Source organism: Astatotilapia calliptera, chromosome 23 (genome assembly GCF_900246225.1).
Source record: "Astatotilapia calliptera chromosome 23, fAstCal1.2, whole genome shotgun sequence".
Taxonomy (NCBI): domain Eukaryota; kingdom Metazoa; phylum Chordata; class Actinopteri; order Cichliformes; family Cichlidae; genus Astatotilapia; species Astatotilapia calliptera.
The window spans coordinates 19,275,353-19,296,469 of NC_039323.1; the positions used below are offsets into that span (position 1 = coordinate 19,275,353).

Below are 21,117 nucleotides of genomic sequence, written 5' to 3' on the forward strand. Positions count from 1 at the left end.
AATTGGCCAATCCAACACCTTTCATTATATATACCCTTCCTAAAAAAAATAATAATAATCCATCGGCCCATAAAAACAAAAAATCGCCAGCGGCCCACCGGGCAAATGCCCGGTATGCCCGATGGCCAGTCCAGCTATGGAGAACACTGTAAATAAATTCACTTTTGATTTGAAGAAACTTGTGGTCTGCGCCTGAGTCCGCTCCACTAATCGTGACAGAACAATCCAGCCACAACATGGACTCAGCAGACCAGAATACCGTCGGACAGGCACTGGCTGCCCAAGAAGCGGCGCTGACCCGCCACGAACAAATGTTACACCAGCTGCGAGGTGAGATTGCCACACTAACCCAAGCTGTTTCCCGTTTGACTACACCAGGGGGCGTACAGCCGGGGAATCCCCAGCCAGCTCACCCTGCCCCGCAGGAAACACTCGCGGCGGCCACGGCAGGTCCCTCATCGGCAGCCACTCCATCCTCTGACGGTCCTCTGCCTTCACCTGAACCTTTTACGGGTGTGTCATGGTCCTGAGTCTGAGGACTCAGTGTTTTGTGTTTCCTTATGCTTTTGTTCATTCCGAGTGTGTATTCTGTTCTGATTTTGCCATTTGTTAGGTTTCTGTTCTTTGCCTGCCTGCTCCCACTTCTCTGTGTTCCCTCTGTCTGTCCATGGTGTTATTGTGTCTGCTCATGAGTCTGCATTCACTCACACCCCAGCCTGTGCCTGCATTTTGGATCCTTTTCTCAATTCACCACACGACTGCTGCACAGCCGTGACAGGGTGAGACAGGAAAGTGCTCTGGTTTTCTGGCCCAGTGCTCATTGATTTTCCGCGAACAGTGGCGCTTCCATAACAATGACGGGGTGAAGATTGCTTTCTTTGTACAGATGCTACGAGATCGTGCTTTGAAATGGGCCCAGGTGGTATTAAACTCCGACCCGGAGATTTATTTTGAGAGGTTTGTGGCTAACTTTAAGACTGTGTTTAACCGAGGCTCTGGAGCCGAGGATGCGGCGCTCCGCCTCCTTAACTTCAAGCAAGGTAAGTGGAGTATGGCAGACTATTCAATCGACTTTTGGATTTTGGCAGAAGAAACCGGCTGGGGACCGGATGCGCTCAGGAGCACACTGTTAAAAAACATCCGTGAGGATCTGAAAGATGAATTGATTATGCGGGACCTTCCCACTGCTTTTGATGAACTGATGTCTTTATGCATTAAGGTGGATGAGCGGCTACGGGCTCGTCGACAAGCACGGAACTCCAGTTCCCAGGAGGCCGCGGGGCCATGGGGGGCGGAGGCCTCGGCCGATTAGCGGTCCTCCCGGACACCAGAGGGTGCCGACGGAAAGGTACAACCCATGCAAATTGGCAGCTCCCACCTAACTGCTGCGGAACGCCAGCGACGCATCACGGCCGGTGCGTGCCTGTATTGTGGTAACAAGGGACACATGATCGCCTCCTGTCCATTGCGAGCAAAAGGCCGCGCCCGCCAGTGATGCTAGGAGTACTGGTGGGCGGTTTGAATCAGGATAAATCTCCTCCACGTTTAGCCCTGCCGGCTAAGCTTCTGGTCCAGTCCGAGTGTCATTCACTTTCTGTGCTTATTGATTCTGGAGCAGAACAAAATTTCATTGACTCTGAACTAGCAAAACAACTCTGTGTGACTGTGGAGTCACTGCCCCACGCCTTACACGTCACGGCTTTATCAGGGCAGCGCCTCCCCGACATCACACACATCACTGAGCCGCTCACCCTCACACTGTCTGGCAATCATTCGGAGGAGATTAGCTTTTTTGTTTTTCACTCCACTCAAACGCCGTTAGTTCTCGGTCATCCCTGGCTCCAGTAACACAACCTCACGATAAATTGGCAGAAAGGAGGCATCACGGGCTGGGGAGAGGAGTGTCATATGACCTGCCTTAAGGCTGCCGTACCTCCTAACAAATCGGTCATCGGCCCAGAGCCACCGCGGTCTTCCGACTTAGCAGATGTGCCGTCTGTTTACCACGATCTTGCTGAGGTGTTTCGGAAGGACCGAGCCCAGTCGCTGCCACCCCATCGACCCTATGACTGCGCCATAGACCTGCTGCCGGGAGCTCCCTTGCTGACCAGCCGCCTCTATAGCCTCTCGCTGCCGGAACGGGAGGCTATGGAGAAATATATAACTGAATCCCTCGCTGCCGGCATCATCCGTGCCTCTTCCTCACCCGTCGCAGCGGGTTTCTTCTTTGTGGAAAAGAAGGATAAGACCCTCCGACCCTGTATTGACTTTCGGGGACTCAATAACATTACGGTCAAGAATAAATATCCACTGCCTCTGCTCACCTCCGCTTTCAAACTTCTCCAGGGCGCCGTCATATTCAGCAAGCTGGACTTGAGAAACGCTTACCACCTGGTTCGGATTCGGGATGGCGATGAATGGAAGACAGCGTTCAATACCCACCTTGGACATTTCGAGTATCTGGTCATGCCGTTCGGCCTCACTAACGGACCTGCAGTATTCCAGGCTCTGGTCAACGATGTTCTAAGGGACTTTATTAACTGATTTGTGTTTGTCTATCTAGACGACATTCTGATCTTCTCTTCTTCCCAGGCTGAACACGAGACCCAGGTCTGGCTGGTACTGCAACGCCTTCTGGAGAACAGGCTGTTCGTCAAAAGCGAGAAATGTGAGTTTCATGTGCCCACAGTTGCCTTCCTAGGGTACATAATCGAGCGTGGAGATCCTATGAAAGTCAAGGCTGTTGTGAACTGGCCCGAACCAAATAACCGTCGCCAGTTGCAACGCTTTCTTGGCTTCGCTAACTTCTACAGGAGATTCATACGGGACTTCAGCAGGATTGCCTTACCATTAACCCAGTTAACCTCTCCCAAGCTTGCTTTTCAGTGGAGTGACGCTGCCCAATCAGCCTTTCCGGAGCTCAAGAAACGGTTTGCCTCAGCACCCATCCTGGTCTAACCTGACACCACTCTTCAGTTCGTGGTAGAGGTCGACGCATCCAACTCAGGGGTGGGGGCCGTCCTTTCCCAACAGAGGGAGGGTAATATGCACCCTTGTGCCTATTTTTCCCGTCGTCTCACCCCTGCAGAACGTAACTACGATGTGGGCGATCGGGAGCTGTTGGCGATTAAGCTCGCCCTGGAAGAATGGCGGCATTGGCTGGAGGGCACCACTCAACCCTTCGTGGTCTGGACCGATCACAAAAACCTGGCCTACCTTCAAATGGCGAAACGTCTCAACGCTCGACAGGCCAGATGGGCCCTGTTTTTCACCCGTTTCCACTTCTCAATCACCTACAGACCTGGTTCCCGAAACGTCAAGCTGGACACTCTCTCCCGTCAGTTCTCCACTGCTGACGAAAAGGCGGATCCGGATTCCATCCTGCCGGCAACCTGTACTATCGGGGCCATCACCTGGGAGATCGAGGCGGCCATCCGGGCGGCTCAGGTAGCCGAACCGGATCCGGGAGGGGGGCCCGCCCACTGACTCTATGTTCCGCGCTCTGTCAGATCCCAGGTTCTGCAATGGGCTCACACAGCCCGGTTCTCATGCCACCCAGGGATACATCGCACCGTCAAGTTTCTCCAGCAGTATTTCTGGTGGCCCTCACTCACCCAAGATACTCAGGAATACATCACTGCTTGTACGGTCTGTGCCCGAAACAAACCATCGAACCAACCCCCGGCGGGTCAGCTCCATCCGTTATCCACTCCTTCCAGGCCATGGTCTCGCATAGTACTGGACTTCATCACCGGGCTACCTCCATCAGCAGGTAACACTGTCATTCTCACCATAATCGATCGTTTCTCTAAAGCGGCTCATTTCATTGCTCTGCCTAAGCTTCCCACAGCTCTAGAGACCGCACGCCTACTCGCCACTCACGTCTTCCGCCTGCATGGGATCCCGGAAGACATAGTGTCCGACAGAGGGCCTCAATTCACTTCTCGGGTCTGGAAAGAGTTCTGCAACTCCCTGGGCGCAAAGGTCAGTCTATCCTCGGGCTATCATCCTCAGAGCAATGGACAGTCCGAGCGGGCCAACCAAGAACTGGAGACCGCCCTGCGCTGCGTCGCCTCCACCAATCAAACCATCTGGAGTGAGGAGTTGCCGTGGATCGAGTACGCCCATAACAGCTTGACTGCCTCTGCCACCGGCCGGTCTCCATTTGAAGTTTCCTTGGGATATCAGCCTCCTCTTTTTCCTGCTGTGGAAGGTGAGCACTCTGTACCCTCCGTCCAGGCTCATCTGCGCAGGTGCCGCAGAGTTTGGCGGGCAACTCAAGTGGCCCTACTACGCACGACGGAGAACAACAAACGCATTGTAGACTGGCACCGGACTCCAGCACCCAAATACTCTGTCGGCCAGAAGGTATGGCTCTCTACCCACTTTGTTCCGGTCAGGACTGAATCCAAGAAACTTACACCCACCTTCATCGGCCCTTTTGAAATCTCCGCCTTGGTCAATCCCGTCTCTGTGAAGTTAAAACTTCCTCGCAATATGAAAATCCATGATGTTTTCCATGTTTCACAAATCAAACCTGTCCGGTCCAGTCCTCTGTGCCCTCCTTCCAGGCCCCCTCCTCCCGCCCGGCTTGTGGATTGGTTGCCGGCTTACTCCATCACTCGCATAATGGACTCACCAGGGGCGTGGCTGTCAGTACCTGGTTGACTGGGAGGGCTATGGCGTGGAGGAAGGCTCCTGGGTCCCGCGAGCGGCCGTTCTGGACGTGCCCATGCTCCGGGAGTTTCACCGCCTGCATCCGGACAAGCCTGGTGGGTCGCCGGGAGGCTCCCGTTGAGGGGGGGGGGTACTGTCATGGTCCCCACACCTCGCCACCTAACAGCAGTCAGGCGCTTTGTTTTGTTTATTCTCCTCTCCCCTGAACCTGTTTTCCCTGTGCACGGTGACTGAGCGTGAGCAAGAGTGATAGAGGAAAGAAGAGGAGCTGTGTGTGGCTGCGAGGGCTGTATGGAAATCTCCTCTCCCTGGACTCCTGCCCCTTTCACTCCCGGACCCTGGAACCCCGGCCCGTTTTCCCCAGACACCGTTGTGTGTGTGTGTGTGTGTGTGTGTGTGTGTGTGTGTGTGTGTGTGTGTGTGTGTGTGTGTGTGTGTATATATATTTCACCGTGGAGAACACTGTAAATAAATTCACTTTCTATTTGAAGAAACTTGTGGTCTGCGCCTGAGTCCGCTCCACTAATCGTGACAGTATCAAAATCAAGTACGTCTTTGATCTAAAAATTTCTTAAAGAACATCCCAATGCAATGAATTTTGAGTATACGCCCAGACTCTCGAACTTGAACAGACATCATAATGTCTGTTCAAGTTTCTCTGTAGCTTAAAAAGGTATTATGGAGGGTATCTTGAGGAGGTTCTGGAGGCATGCTTACTGAAAACAAAGTTCTTACAGGAGTCCAGAGGTCCCTCCGATATCAGGGCCAGTTGAGGTTAAAAGGTTTGAAGTGTTTTTAAAGACATGTAATGGGCTCCTTGGGGAGGTTCCAGAGGTTCTTGGTAATGTTCCAAAGCAGGGAATGTAGTAAAAGCTGCAGTACTGTGGTACAGGTCTGGATATGTACTAAGCAGAATTAATGACCGTGAGAAAACTTTGTCTGTACTGCAATGACCTGCATGAATAAACAGCTTTCACTTGGAGATACAGGACATTATTCCTTTGCAGCCCTCCCACTAAACCCTGTATAAATACAGGTTTAAAAAAACATTACTACTCTCGCTCATTCATATATACACAAACACACACATGCCACATTTACACATACATATGACCTTGCAATGTCCCCCACATACATTCCTGATAAATCCTGATTCCTAGTAAATCCCCATTCCTAAACAAGAGTGCATGAACTAATGTGGAAATGTGTTTACATATACAGTCCAACACACACATTTAGAGCAGCTGAGTGATTTGATATCTGATAGAGCAGATGAACAAATAAGGGTGGAACTTTGAGTACAGGCTGCCAGTAGATGTGTGTTTTTAAATTTGAACCATTGTTATTAGATTTCAGTTATTATTTCTGTACAGCCTTATCTAGTTGAGGTAAAATTTAATGCATCCATGCATCCTGGTTTTCATGCTGTGAAAATGCTATCTAGATACCAAAGCACTGGGTACCCCTTAGGATCCTTTTTAGATGTGCAGGATAACTGGATGTCAATAAGACTTCTTGTTGGAACTAGATGCCATTAGAGGGAGAAATTTTTTGTTTATAGGAAAGATAAATTGGTCCCAAGATAACCTGTATTCAGGAGAAAAGCCAGACTTACGGATAGAAGTCAACTCAGAACAGGGGAGCTTCATCACTTCTGAGGTGGGAAACCAGGGCTTTATCCTGTAGCCAGACCTAGGATGGAAGCTCACTGGGGAGTGTTTGTTGGGTGGGCCTGAATCTGGCTCAGCAGGACAGAGGTCAAAAAATGACCATCACCTACAAGGGACAGACACTCAATACTATGAAGACAGAACGCCAGGCAAAGACAGAAGCCTGGACATCTTCACCTGAACATTTTAGACCCGTGATGCCTCATATAATTGTACGACTGTGAACAGGGTTTTCTTCTTCTTCTGAAAAATTTGCTAATACAGTACTACTTGCATTTTAATGTGTTAGTTTGTAATAAAAACAACTTGAAAAAAGTTCAGAGTTTTTTAGTTTTAAAGACATATTTTAAAATAAAATTGTTTTGAACATGGATTAATCATAACTGCTAGAGGAGACTAAATAATAAAACAGGTCATGATAACCTCCTGCCTAAAAACTCTTTCGGTCTCATACTTGGGACTTTACAGACCAACAAAACATCCTGAGAAGTCCCAGAAAGTTTCAAAATCACATCTTTCAAGATGTGCCATATTTTAAATATCCTAAATATCTCTAAAATAATAAATAAAAAATAAGCCCTTGAAACCAAATTCAAGTTCTCTAAAATTCCTCAGTGATTTCATGAAAATCTTTATACAGTGAAGATATAATTATTTCCCCAGCTGAATTTGTACATTTGCTCACTTATAAAGATATTAACTTTTTCTCATTTTTATGATAGTTTCATTTTAATAGAGAGACACAAATATCAACCAAAACTCAATCAGACCAAATGCATTTCATTAAATTATGGCTTGATTTGCATGTCATTGAGTAAAATATGTATCTCCAAGCAAAACATGACTTAGTACTTGGTGCGGAAAACCTTGTTGGCAAGAACAGTGGGAAGTCATTTCTCATAGTTGGTCAGCCGGTTTTGTCACAGCTCAGGAAGGAATTTGGCCCACTCCACTTTACAGAAACTTGATAAATCCTTTAAGTTCATCAGCTGCTGCTTGATAGTTTAAAGCGTCAGCTTCCTCCACAAACTTTTTACAGGACTGAGATCAGGAGACTAGCTAGACCACTCAATGACCTTAATGTACTTTTTTCTTTAGCCACTCCTCTGTTCTCATGGTGGTATGTTTTGGGTCATTGTCATGCTAGCAGACCCATCCACAAATCTTCACTGTTCTGGGAAGGAAAGGAGGAGGTCCCTGTCCAAATTTTTATGGTACATGTTCCGACCCATTGGCCTCTCAATGTGATGAAGTTGTTCTGTACGCTGAAGCAGCGGTCCCCAACCTTTTTTGCGCCACGGACCGGTTTATGTCTGACAATATTTTCACGGACCACCCTTTAAGGTGTCGCGGATAAATACAACAAAATAAAACCCGTACGGGTACCCAAAAAAAAGAAGATTTATGCATAACACATGGGAAAAGACCCAGGGAAACTGAGTTAACAATAGAAAAGATAAAAAATAACGATAAAAAACAATAAAAACCCTGAAAACCATAAATTTCACACCCGAGCCTCAACTCTTGTGGCCCGGTACCAAAGACTCATGGACCAGTACCGGTCCATGGCCGGGGGGTTGGGGACCGCTGTCCTAAAGCACAATGCACCACCCTGTGAGGATGGTGTTCTTTGGGTCATACTGAAAACTGTGGGTGCCAGAGAGCTTGATTTTAGTTTAACTAAACCACAGAACTTTCTCCCAAACCATCAATGACTAATTCAGATGTTCAGTGTCAAACTTAAGATGGGCCGGTACATGTGCCTTTTGACCAGGGGAAAATGTAAAGTGATATATGCGCTTTACACTCGACAAGTTTTACCAACGTTTTTCTTGTGACTGTAGTCCCACCTGCTTTACATCATTGACTAGATCCTCTCATATAGTCTTGGGCTGATCCACCATGATTAACCCCTGTAAGGCAAGATCTTTCATGAAGCTCCAGACCAGATTGATGGTGACTTCTATTTGAGACTAATTGCACCAACAGTTGTTGACTTTTCACCAAACATCTTGTTGATGGTTTTGTAGACCATTCCAGCTTTGTGCAGGTCTACAGTCTTGTTCCTGATGTCATTTGATTGCTCTTTGGTCTTGCCAATGTTAGTGGAGAGGTTGGAATAGAAGAAACTGAATATGTGGACAGGTGGTCTTCATACACACAACATGTTAAGATTAAGAGTATCTGTAAGTGATTGGTTGATTGATTGTAATCTGTGTTCCATGCGTGCACACAACTAATCAGTGACTGACTGCACTCAATAACATCCAAATCAATTTTGAACTTTTATGTCATGTGAGTTTTCTTGTGTTAAAAAAAAGAAAAAGAAAATACTTGCAAATGCTTCAAGACCTCTGTTAGTGTGCCCAGTCTCCACAGACGATATGTTGTTGGCCTATTTATGTGCGGTTTGATATTTAAAAGGTTTGATATTCCAACAACACCTCCTTACAAATGTTTTTTTGCATTGGTGCTGGCATAGTCTGAGGTGAAAAACGGACAGTGTCACAGTCTGTGTTGGCAGACCGTGGGGATGTGGGGAAAGGAGGACCCAGTCACGGTACTCTGTGATGCAAACAGTGCTCTTTATTTGCTTCTTACAGCCCCTTGTTAGATAAAATGTCAAGTGCCCACTAGCAATCAAAGAACTTATGAGTGGTGCAAAAGGGGGGTCTGGTGATGTTGCTTTACAGCTTTAAACTCATCACAGAGAGGAGGCCAGGGTGAATGGATGGGTCAAGACAACACATGACTTTAACATGGGAAACTGCTTTTTATGCCTAACTCTAACAAATGTTTTACCCAAGCATTGTCAAGTCATAATTCAGAAGTGGAAGTAGAAGCCATAAAAACACAGTTTTTACCATGTGAACATGTTTGTCAGCAGTTTTGAGTACTTGATGTGATGTCTATCTGGATATCTGCAGGCAGATTTCTTCAACACATTGGCATTGCAACAGTGCAAGACACAGTTACGCAATATATTAACGGTATGCAGCCAAGATCAAAATGAAGGTAAAGCTCAAAGACGCGTGTGGTCAGAAAACTTGCTGGTATAGCGGCTGGTGTGATCCCCTGACAACATGGTCTCTGGTTTCAATCTGTTTTGAACCTCATATGTCCTCTATACTTTTTTTCCCCCTATCAACATGCTGATATTTCAACCCATCAGTTCCACCTCACATCAAACCCGGCCTTCATTTTGATCTCAAATACACACCTTTAAAATTCTGTGACTGTATCTTGCACAGACGTAATTCTATAATGCTGAAAACCAACTGACAGACAGACATATAAACACCTGCCACAGTACTCGCAACTGCCTCAGGGCTCCGCCGGACCACATTTTGCCATGATGACAGACCGATTCACACACAGTGTGAAAACACAAGCTATAAAAATATTTCAAGAACAATCTTCCAGATATCAGACCTATGGTATCATACAAAAGAGTACTTCAAACAAAGGGTAAGCCACAATGTCTAGTCACAATTTCTGTTTGTTTTACAGAATTTAAAAAAAAGCCTCAGTAACATTTGAAACATTTGAAATATTGTCTGTTTTTGTGGGCTTAGCATGAATGATACTGGCAATTTGGGTGATGTCACCAATCCATTAGCATGTATCCTGTGACCTTTGCTTTATTGGAGACTTTCACACAGTCTGATAAATGATCTCACCCTCCGATTCAGATCCACAGCTGTTAAAATAACAGTTGTTCAAAATGTTGAATTATTAAGTTTAAAATTTGAGATACTTTAACTTATGAATGTCAAAAATAGCAAAAGACTGAATGAAATGTACTTTGAATTAAAATTTAAACTAGCAAAATGCTGACTGTGGAATATAAAAATATATGTTTGTTTTTCTAAAAAAAAAAAAAAAAAAAAAAAAAAAAACTTGCTGCAGGTCAAGATTTTAAAGTGACTTAAACCCTAACCCTGGGATATTTTCTCTTCTGCTTATTTTGAAGGTGGGTCTGCTCTGGTGGTTAAATAGCTGTAGTTAGCTGTAGTTCTGGTTCACTCGGTCACTTGAAACCAGGATCGCTTATATTTTCCTCATTAAAAACCATTTGTGTAACACAAATGAACACACAGTACCACTGTAACAGTTCGTCAAAACAGCAAACGTGGAAGCCCAGAAACTGATCAACTCAGGAGAGGAGGTGAGGAGGAGACGCACAAAGCATTTTTCTTTCCATCCACTGAGAGGGAGTGGTGCACCGCTGATGTCTGCAGGCAGAAACTCATCTGTCATCTTCTGACTGTGCGCGGGTGTATGTGTGTGCGCATGCTAGCTGCCAAACGCACGCACCTCCCTCCTCCTGCCGTATTTCCGTAATCTGTCGGAGTTGCGCGTGTGGAGAGTAGAAGACACGGTGGATTGTTTCCACAGAGGAAAGAGCGCGTGGCACAGAGCCGATCCCACTGGTCGACAGAGGAGCGGAGGTCAGCAAGTGTCCCGGGCTGCAGGTGCTTTGTGCCAAACGCTTCCAGAGTCTGTCCGAGTCTCAAGAATTCTTCTCTTCGGTCCGCAAAGCAGAGGAATGACCCCGTCCAGCTGTCTGCCAGCTGCTGCTGCTGCGAACAGGACCAGATGAGGATGAGGAGGAAGGGGCTCCCTCAGCTCCACGCGCTCAGTCAAAGTTCAGCGCTTTTCTAAGATGCCACCGGCCTCTGGAGCTCGGCACGCGGTTCGGCTCGAAACTAACCCGGGATAATAAAACACGCACAAAGAGACAAGAAAACACACCAGAAAGCAGAAGTTTAGTAATTATCCGGCGGGAGGAGCCCGGGAGGGAGAGCCCGGGATCAGAGAGCGCTCCGAGAGCTGCGCAGGGAAGACAGGTGAGTTTAAGTGTGTGAGCTGAGGGAGCAGCCGAACGGTGAAGAAATTTGTTCGCAGACAGAAAACCTCTCCTAGGCGTAAAATGTGACATGTTGAACAGTTTTCTGTAATAACTGCAGGATGTGTGAGGGTGATGCTTCCTTTTAAAGTGCAGCGAGAGCATTAAACGTGTTTTTACTGGGACATATTTTGTTTGCGCGTTTAGGAGCGAAACTACTGCTGGAAACTCATTTTTACTTCAGAATCATTCAAAGAGTTTACCGCATTGAATGAATCAAAAGCAAACGTAAAACGCGCCTCTTTTAAAACTTGAATCTTTAACTAAACCCTGGAAAAACGTTATTACATGGATTTTTTAAAAGCAGTAAACTCACGTTAGAATCACGCCGTATCTTTAAATAGACAGCAGTATTATTATTATTTTTAGATAAATTTGTTTTATTTCAGGTAAGTTTGGTTTTATTAAAATAGGTTTTGTTTCATTAGAAGTTCATTTTTGATCATATCACATGATCTTTATTTTTCATTACAAAAAAGTCTGACTCAAAGTCTCTCTTATGACCTAAAAACTGTCAAATTCACAGTTGGGTCCACATGAGTCCTGATGAAGATCATGTGATTCTGTCAGAAGATCCAGCACGTGGGAGGAAACGGCTTTGGCTCCTTGGAGGAACATTATTACAAAACAATCTGAACTTTGCTCATCTGCACCCTCAGGTCCGTGGTGATGCTGCTCGCGCGGCTCACGCTCCTGTCCGCCCTCCTCCTCCTGCTGCTGCTCACCGAGGCGGCCCTTCGCCGAGGTTCCGGCACGCAGACGGACAGCCGCAGCATGGTGGAGCTGATCGGCCGGTACCCGAGGACGAGGACGGAGACGCCCGGGGGAGTACAGCATGGGTCGCAGCACGGACTGGGTCAGTACTGATGGCGGAAACAGTGAGATAACATCGTAATCACGCCGCGGTCTGCGGTTTCTCTTTGAACTTTATTCATCCATTCAGAGAGTCAAAAAATATGAATGAGTGCAGAAGCAAAAGGCTGCAGGGCGTCACGTCCTGTTGGGCCCGTCCTGCTGTAATTTCATTAAATCCTTTTTGATTTAGGAGGAGCGTGAACCTGTTGTGTCGCCCAAGATACACTCTCACGATCTAGATGGGGCTGTTTTTAAGCACAAAAAAGCTGATTCCAAACTGCAAAATTAAACTCCTGAGGTGGTTTCATTCATACTCCAGTGAATTAAAATGTATGTCAAAGGACTGTTCTTTATCCATTTGTAAACCACAATGCTTATCGGGCACTCACATTTATCCCATGACCCTTTTTAAGGAGCTACCCCCTATACTTGACACTTAGTTTCAGAGTTACACTCACCTCTATGTGAAGTGCTCTATAAGTACTCATAACTGTCAAAATTGCTCTTCTGCACATCCTGAGACTCAACATTTGTAGGAAACCGCACCCTGACGCCAGTCCAAATGTAGCAAAGTGTAACTTCAAAGTTAATAACTGAACTCAAAGCTTTCAAGTTTAGCCTACGATAATCTGCTAGTACAGATATATCACTAAGATCCATCCATCAATTTTCTGCCAGTGATCGGGGTTCGGGTCACGGGGGTAGCAGTTTGACTAAAGTAGTATGTAGTATTTAGTATGACTAAATATTTAAATGGTGCTGTCCCTGCTAGTGAGTACCAGAAATGCAAGGAATAAAATAATTATGAATCTCCAACCTGCCATTCATCCATTCTCTTTGACCTGTCCTCATGAGGGTTGCGTGGAGGCTGAGACCGAGTCCGAACCAAAAAACCTGAGGGCACATGAGAAACAGAACAACGCCCCCCAAAAGGCATGTGTATGTGTGTGCCTGAGCATCTGGCTCGGGCAGCAGATACCCACAGACAATGGGAACGGAGGCCAGGAGTCAAAGTGGAGAATTGTTAGTCCTGGCGGCTCTGGCTCCGGAGTTTCGGGCACTGGTGGTGTGGGCAGTGCTGACTCCAGCTCGGACAGAGCAGGATCAGATGGCATAGTGCAGACCTCTGATTTGGGTGGCACATCATCAGACGACACGGAGACCTCTGGCTCAGACTGCTGCCCCCAGGTCCAGGCTGGGGCTGCACAGGACACACAGCCTGTTTCTTTGACAACTGCTGCTAGTGTTCAGGCTTGGCCACTCTCTACCCTGGGAGAGAGGCAGGGAATTCTGAGCGTCGTTGAGGTGAAAAAGTTGGCTTGAGGTGACAGGTTGAATCCATGCACTCTAATTGCTGGAGGACCAAGTAAAGGCAAGGCAGCAGATGGAAAAACATGGTGCCTACGGGGACCCCCTACAGCCAGTCGAGCTCCACAGAAAATGTGTTCATACTACCTGCTCCTTCCTCACAACCATGAGGAAGAACACGTCAGAGAACAGAGGGCAATGCAGACAATACGTACACAAAGAGGATAACGAGGGAAACAGGCCACAGGTGGGAACATAGCTGACACTAATCTGACTGATAAGACAGGAGAAGCGAAACTGAACATAATACACGTGAAACAGGAGACTATCAAAATAAAACAGGAACTAACACACACAGTGACTCTGAGACGTGGGATAAACAGAACAAATAACCAAAGCCAGAAAGTAGAAATAAACTCAGATGCACTAGAGGTCACTAAAGCAGTGACACTTAAGTCATTTCTTAAATGAACAGAAAGAATCGTGAGGCCACAACCAATTCAAAACGCTGGGTCAGACACCCAGGACCATGACAGGCGAGAGGCGGGGTGCACGCTGGACAGATTGCCAATCTGATGAGGGGCTAGGACATAGAGACTGACAACCATTCACACTCACATTCACACCTAAGGGCAATTTTAGAATTACCTAACTAACCCAACCCCAGTAGTTACAGATAATTGTTGATTCTTGAGTGTTAACGAGTTCCTCATTACAAAAAGGCAGCACCCTCTTCTCTGAAATGAAGGTGCAAACAAGCTAAGAGCTACTCAGAACTCTACAGACCATCATGGTGCAGCTGCGTAGTGTCACCAGTGGGTGGAGTCAACAGTACCAATAATGGGTCTGCATTTGTTTGTCGACAAGATTAAACAGGAAAGAGCCTAAAAATAATAAAATAGTCTATGACAACCACCGTCTTGAGGCTTCTCCAGCTGCATCAATAACTGAAGCAATTTACTTGTCACACATTGCTTTGAAGCTAACAAACAGTCGCTTGTATAAGTTCCAGGTTTCTGTTGCCAAGGTGATCCTCTAATGTATTTGCTGCCCCGGAATATGTCAATCAACAGTGTTCTTCACTCTGATTGGTGGTCGCTACAGTCGTTCCCCTGGAAGTTGAGAAAAGTTTATCTCATCCCACCTACTTCCCATCGCCAGCAGTTATTTCACCCATGATTGCTTGAAGTCGTGGCGTGTCATTCACTTATCTGGTGATCACATTGCCCTGAATTTCTTCCAGTGCATATGCAGCTTCAGGCAGCTTTATTGATCTGTCATCACTGCAGTCTGGCTGCACACTGCTGGCTTTTTGGAGGACTGCACGTAAATATATCTGTGATATTTGTATGCTGATAATCCTCGGCTCTGCATAGTGGAAGCTTAGAATATTGGACCCCAACGCTGGACTATAAATCCAACATAGAAAGATGATAGTTCCAGAGACTAATGTGGTTCTGTAGCGCTTTGGTCCAGATGACAAATGGTTGTATGTAAACTGTGTCAGAGCAAAGTTTAAAATACTAATTAAAGAACACTGAAAAATATGATCGGTAGTTTAAAATGGATTTCAAATACAGTCTAAATATTTGTACAGACATAGTTTATTAGGGCTTCAATTTGACTTTCCTGGAATTTTGTGACTTTACAACCGGTCAATTAGTTTGTTTTTTCCTCCCATTTACTCAACTCTTAAAATAGCTACAAGGAACATACCCAAATATAATGTATATTATCTTTTCAGATTATAAATGTCTTCTACAGGTTTGATTGCTGGGTTAGAGCCAGTCAAAAGCCAAACGTGAGGAGCATTATTGTTTTTCTGGATACAATTTGTATATGAAGTAAAGCAGGGAACCTTTTGTTAAACAAGAATTGGATTTTTGGGGGGTTCTTTTAAGTAGTCTAGTCATTATTTGAGAAAGAAATGTTGAGTTTGTTATTTGATTTAATTTCGATCTATTATTTATTAATTATTTATTTAGTTGGGGCTTTGAGTACCACCAGTGAATGCCATTTAATAACATTATTTTCAGGAAAAGACAAACATCTCAACAGTGGATATCACCAAAACTAAGCAACTGACACTAAAACAATCCTGATGGATAAATAGCAACAAGGGACTGAGAAACAAAATTGTACATTTGTCATGTTAACAATGTCTTTGCATGCAGGACTTCTTTTATTTTTAATGGAACACTTTGAGACTAGTCTGTTTTGTAAGAGTTCTCAAGCTAAACAGATTCAGTTTATGTGAAACAAATGAAAGAAAAAGTAAAACTAGACCGAAGCATTGTCTTGTGTGATGAACGACAGAAAATCCAAATATTTCTGTTTGTGTGAACAAACCAAAAGCAATGTCACAGAGAAATCTGAGTGAGGTCCATTCGTCTCCAGCTGGTGCCGAAAAGGCAGAAATGCCTCAAGAGTGACGGCGCAATCAGTCAGACTTGCAGCCGTTTGAGATCTTTTTGTTGTTTGGATCAGCAAGACAAATCCCTCTTAAATCATCAGAGCATTTACAGCTGGCTCCATTAGAGCTGCGAGCTGAGGCCAGACCCTTAAAGGAACTTTTGTGAGGATAATTTTAACAGAGAAGACTGCTGTCATTGTTTGGTCCTCTGCACATCTGAGGAACTATCAGCCAGGGCACCTCTTAAAGGATCATTTTATCTTTTACCATCATTTTAAGCCAATATTTCTTCACTGCAAAGCCTTGTATTTAGTAGACTCAAACCAGCCCTACAAAAATTTTGTAGAATAACTGTTACTGAGGGTCCACTCTCATCTTATGTGTGAAAAAAGTTCAGCAGAGCAAATGTGTCCAATTTTAGAAAGGACTGCATTGTGTGAACAATACATTGGGATTTAAAACAGCAGAAAGTACTTTAACCTCACAACAGGAAAAGTTTAAGGCTTTAATGATGGTTACAAACAGTGTCCACTTTTTACTTTCAGATGATGTCAGAGTCATAAATGTAAATTATTTTGGCTTAAAGTATCTACCTTACGCTGTCAGCAGACTTCCCAATATGCTTTGTTAGTGTTAAAAAAAACGTTAGAAAATCAACATGGTGAAACAACATTGCATGCATAGATCAAACACCACAAAAACTGCCTGGAAGCAACTCAAGAAACATGTCAACAAGCATAAAAAACTTCCCAGATTCATTCAATCACCTGCGGGTTGCACTAAAACAAGCCTGACCCAACACTACCAGCGCCCCCATGCCAGACTGGCAGCTTAGGAGGGGGGTGACCATGTTGTAGCTGATCCATCCAATGACTGATCCTTTTCCACAGTTCCATTCAGCTTTTGAGAGTTTAATTTGAAAATGATTCATAATTCCCAGCTGGAAAACAACATAAAATGTTATACTCTCTAAAAAGCAGGCAAAGGGGTCCAGCAGTAAAACAGTGCAGATTAATAAAAAGAACTTCTTGTTTGAATCAGCCTCAGAGCTGTGTTCACATTTAACTTTTAGCCTCTGGGATTTTATTCTCCAACAGACATTTGAACTATTGTTTACTCTATTTAATCCTTTTTCTCCCCATGTCGTCCAGGTACTGGAATGGGCCTTGTGTTTTATTAGAATGTGACCCGCTGCCATTTATCTTGAAATTTGTCAAGCGTGACAACACAGGACTTTTACTTTTTTAGCCATTATGTTGTTACTTTTGCTTAAACTCTTAATCCTTTCCACCCTGTGAGACTGTGAACAAGCTGGATTAGATGTATGCACCGCTTGAGTTGCAGTGAGTTGAGTTCTTTTAATAAAGGCTCAGTGTCACTGATTTATTGTTATTACACTGTTATCCAGTCTGATCTTGTGATGGAAGCAAAGAGATTTGCTTGTACTAATAAATCTCATGAATGTTGAACAAGATTGTTCAACTTCTAGTTCCAGCTTGTGAATTTGGGATTTTTTTGCTAACAGAAATTCCTCAAGCTCACTTAAGGCTTTAAAGGTGTTTTTAGCAGACCCATGAGATTTTAATAGCCATCTGTATAACAGTGAAACAGGTGCTGCTGCAAATGATTTCAGGACTCTATGCTATCTTATGGCTTTCTGTACAATGTTTTGGATAAAAGTGTTAGAAATAATTCCTTTAATGTCAAAGATTGAGTCCTTCTATCTATCATAGAGATCCTGGACCTCCAACTGTTGTAGGAGACCAAATCTATGGGGGGTTATGTTCATCTAAATTCCTAATAACGATAAATATATTTGCTCCTATTTTTATTTCATTTAAATCCCAGAGCGTTTAACTTCATAAATTGCCAAAGAACAGAAATATGACAGAATAAATGACTTCAGGCCTGTCCGTGGGGTTTCCACATCAGTGTGACCTCCATTTATTCAGCAAAGAAAACTAGTGAGACACGTTTGACCTTTTCAGTGTCTTTTGAGAAAAGAGGGTAACTCTGCAGCTGAACTTGTAAGTTCCTTGTGTTTAAAACAACAGTCTTGCTGATGTATCAGCAAGGTCATGTCACAAGTTTGGCCTTCAGGAGTTTTTACATCTGTTTCATATTTCTGTGATTTTTTTATGGTTGAGTCAGATGAGAATGTGAAGCCTCCCAGTTTCTTCCACTGTGTTTTGAACAAAAATAATAAAGGCTCAGTGTCACTGATTTATTGTTATTACACTGTTATCCAGTATGATCTTGTGATGGAAGCAAAGAGATTCTCTCCTTCTAACTCACTCAAAAGGTGGAAATCTTATTCGTGATGATCCATATGTTTAAGCTGGCAAAGACCTTTCCTGCATCTCTCCCCATTTATCGAGGCTTTGGTAGGAACCGTCTTGTGGCCCCCTGTGGCTAGTTGCTGATCTATATTTCTTTAAACTCTGTTGTCTCACAGCAAGAAGTTCCTGAGTTTGACTCCACATTGTGGTATCTTACCAGTATTATTTACACATTTCATATAATTATTTGCCATTTCACACTATCATAAAATTGAGTCTACTGTATATGCCGATGACATTTTGGTATATGAAACCAACCGTCCTTCCATCTCCATCCAGTCAGGTCACAGTCTGATTTGCAACTCTGGCAATGCTTCCGGATATTCCATTACCAAACTCTTTCTATAAACTCTTTGGATTGGGATACTCAACCCATTAATACATCGGAATCCAGGCTTAAACAAAGTCCAATGAAACTGTATATTTAAACTCTGTTTGCATGACTCTTGTTAATCCATCATTAGGTTCCTTCTTCTCCCTTAGTTTAACACTCTCTATATATTTTACAATACAAAGTCAAAAGGCCCTCAGTTAAAATAACTATGGTCCAAAACCCCAAACAAAGAATATCTAAAAATGTTCCTACTACTTTGGTGCCTGGGAGGCTCGGTATATTCAACAGATCATCTGTAAAGGTGTCATGATAACTCTGTTCACACCCACAACTGCTTCAGATTTAACATCATGAATACCACTGTCACTGCCTGGTGGACTCTATCTCCTTCTACTTCCACTCCTCTCTGACATTAGTAATACATCAACCTTTCTGCATGGACACAGAGGAGTAAGCAGCCTAAGGCACCTTCTTTTTCAGTGGCAGCTTTCTCAACAAAAACCCAAGATAGAACCCCACCTCTGCCACAACCACTGTATAATTGGAATAAGAAAGATAAACAGATTTACAAACTCTTTCTTTCACCTAAACCTCAATACTACTTCAATAGCAATAGATGACTGGATTTGAAATTTGAATGTATATCAAACACAAACCAGCTGACATATAAAACTGACCTTAAACCTGTCTAACCTAAATTGTCCTCTATGCCTCAGTCCTTCTTTTAATTGATGTGATTTCACTTACAATCTCACATCTCCAAACTTTCATGTTAACAGAACTATGGGCAATAAACTGTATTATTTATCAGTAATATCAGTATTATTGTTACTTTCATAATCCTTCATAAATCTGCTTTGAAGTCAAAGAGGAAAGATGATCCCTATTAGTGCAAAAATTGCCTGAGAATAGTTTTATTTTTTAGTTTCTCTCAGGATCCAGCGATAACGTCCTGTGCATCCACTGCAAAGAGCTACTCATATATAATTTTGCTTGGTTTGACATTTACTCTCAAATATACGCTCAAATTCTGCATAATGAAAATGACACAACTATTTGTTGAAGATGCCATTTTTGAATGAAAGTAGTACAGGTAAGATTCAACTAGTATTGCTACTGTGGGTAAAGGGGAAGGAAACAGTAGCCGTGTCATATTGTTTAGGTATTTAATCTATATCCATGTATTGCATTTTAAAATTGGATTTTAGTAGATGTATACACTATGGTCAACTGGAATTCCTCTAAAGTTAATCTCTGATACAACACGACTTAAAGATAATGAACATAATGAACTTTGAGTGTCATGTGAATACTGTCTATAGAAAAGCTCACCAGTGCATACACGTTTATCAAAATCTTTATGAGGGATTTTTGTGTTGATGGCTTTTATGAGAACAATTGTTCTTACATTCTCATTTTTTCTGATGATACAAGTTACTGAACATAAAAAACAAAAATAGACAGAAAAGTATAGTCAAAGTGTGCAGCAACATTTCAGAATCAGAATCAGAAAGTGTTTTATTGCCAAATGTTGAGCAGGTTTACAACATTAGGAAATTGCTGCGGTGCTTCAGTGCAAACATACTGTCATAAATTACGCTAAAATAGACATTAAAATAAAAATAAGAATAAAAATTAAAAGTGCTAAGTAGATAGATATATACATGAGTGCAGGTGGTGATCAGTGCCAAACATGGAATGATGCCGTGAACACAGCGTAGGGTCATGTGTTAGTGGTGGGAACAGTCATATGGTTATTGTTCATGTGTCCAACAGCAGAGGGGAAGAAACTGTTCTTATGGCGAGAGGTTCTGGTGCGAATGGACCGGAGCCTCCTGCCTGAGGGGAGCAGGTCAAACAGACTGTGTCCAGGGTGAGAAGGGTCAGCTGAGATCCGAGCTGCACGCCCCAGTGTCCTGGAGGTGTACAGGTCCTGCAGAGATGGGAGTCTGCAGCCAATCACCTTCTCAGCAGAGCGCACAACACGCTGCAGTCTCTGTTTGTCCCTGATAGTGGCTCCAGCGTACCACACGGTGATGGAGGAGGTGAGGATGGACTTGATGATTGCGGTGTAGAATTGCATCATCGTTGGCAGGTTGAATTTCATCAGCTGCCTCAGGAAGTACATCCTCTGCTGGGCTTTCTTAACGACGGAGGTGATGGTGGGCTCCCACTTCAGGTCCTGGCTGATAGTGGTACCCAGGAAGCGGAATGAGTCCACAGAGGTGATGGGGGTGTCAGTCAGGATGATGGGGGGAGTGGGGCTGTGTGCTTCCTGAAGTCCACAATAATCTCCACTGTCTTCTGGGCATTTAGCACCAGGTTGTTGTGGCTGCACCAGGACACCAGACATTCAACCTCCCTAAATTTCAGGTATTACCTTGAACTTCCTTATATGAGATGAGGACTTTGAAGAAGGCCCACTCACACCTTATCTAAGGCTCAGTCATACAACCTCCTTGAAACCACAGGTCTGTCTATTCCCCTGTTGGTTGGAGAATGGTTGCTGAAAATTGTTGGCTGTCCACAAGTGAAACTGAAGAGTATTTTGAAGGCGTGCAGGTTCAGTTTTTGTCTTTTGTCATTTTCACAGCTTCAGGACCTCTTCAGTA

The 21,117-nt window shown here is 44.2% G+C and overlaps 1 protein-coding gene across 3 annotated transcripts in view; it reads left to right on the forward strand.

Moving 5' to 3' along the window:
* The first annotated feature begins 467 nt into the window (after window positions 1–467).
* The window catches only part of LOC113015554 (ALK and LTK ligand 2-like), a 31,394-nt gene continuing 10,744 nt past the window's right edge, over window positions 468–21,117 (forward strand). The window contains exons 1-2 of one of the 3 annotated variants that reach the window (XM_026157563.1): window positions 468–513; window positions 11,916–12,112. In XM_026157563.1, coding sequence (XP_026013348.1) covers window positions 11,926–12,112 — 187 coding nt within the window. In that variant the 5' untranslated portion in view covers window positions 468–513; window positions 11,916–11,925. The other 2 variants (XM_026157562.1, XM_026157564.1) reach the window with 2 other exon arrangements.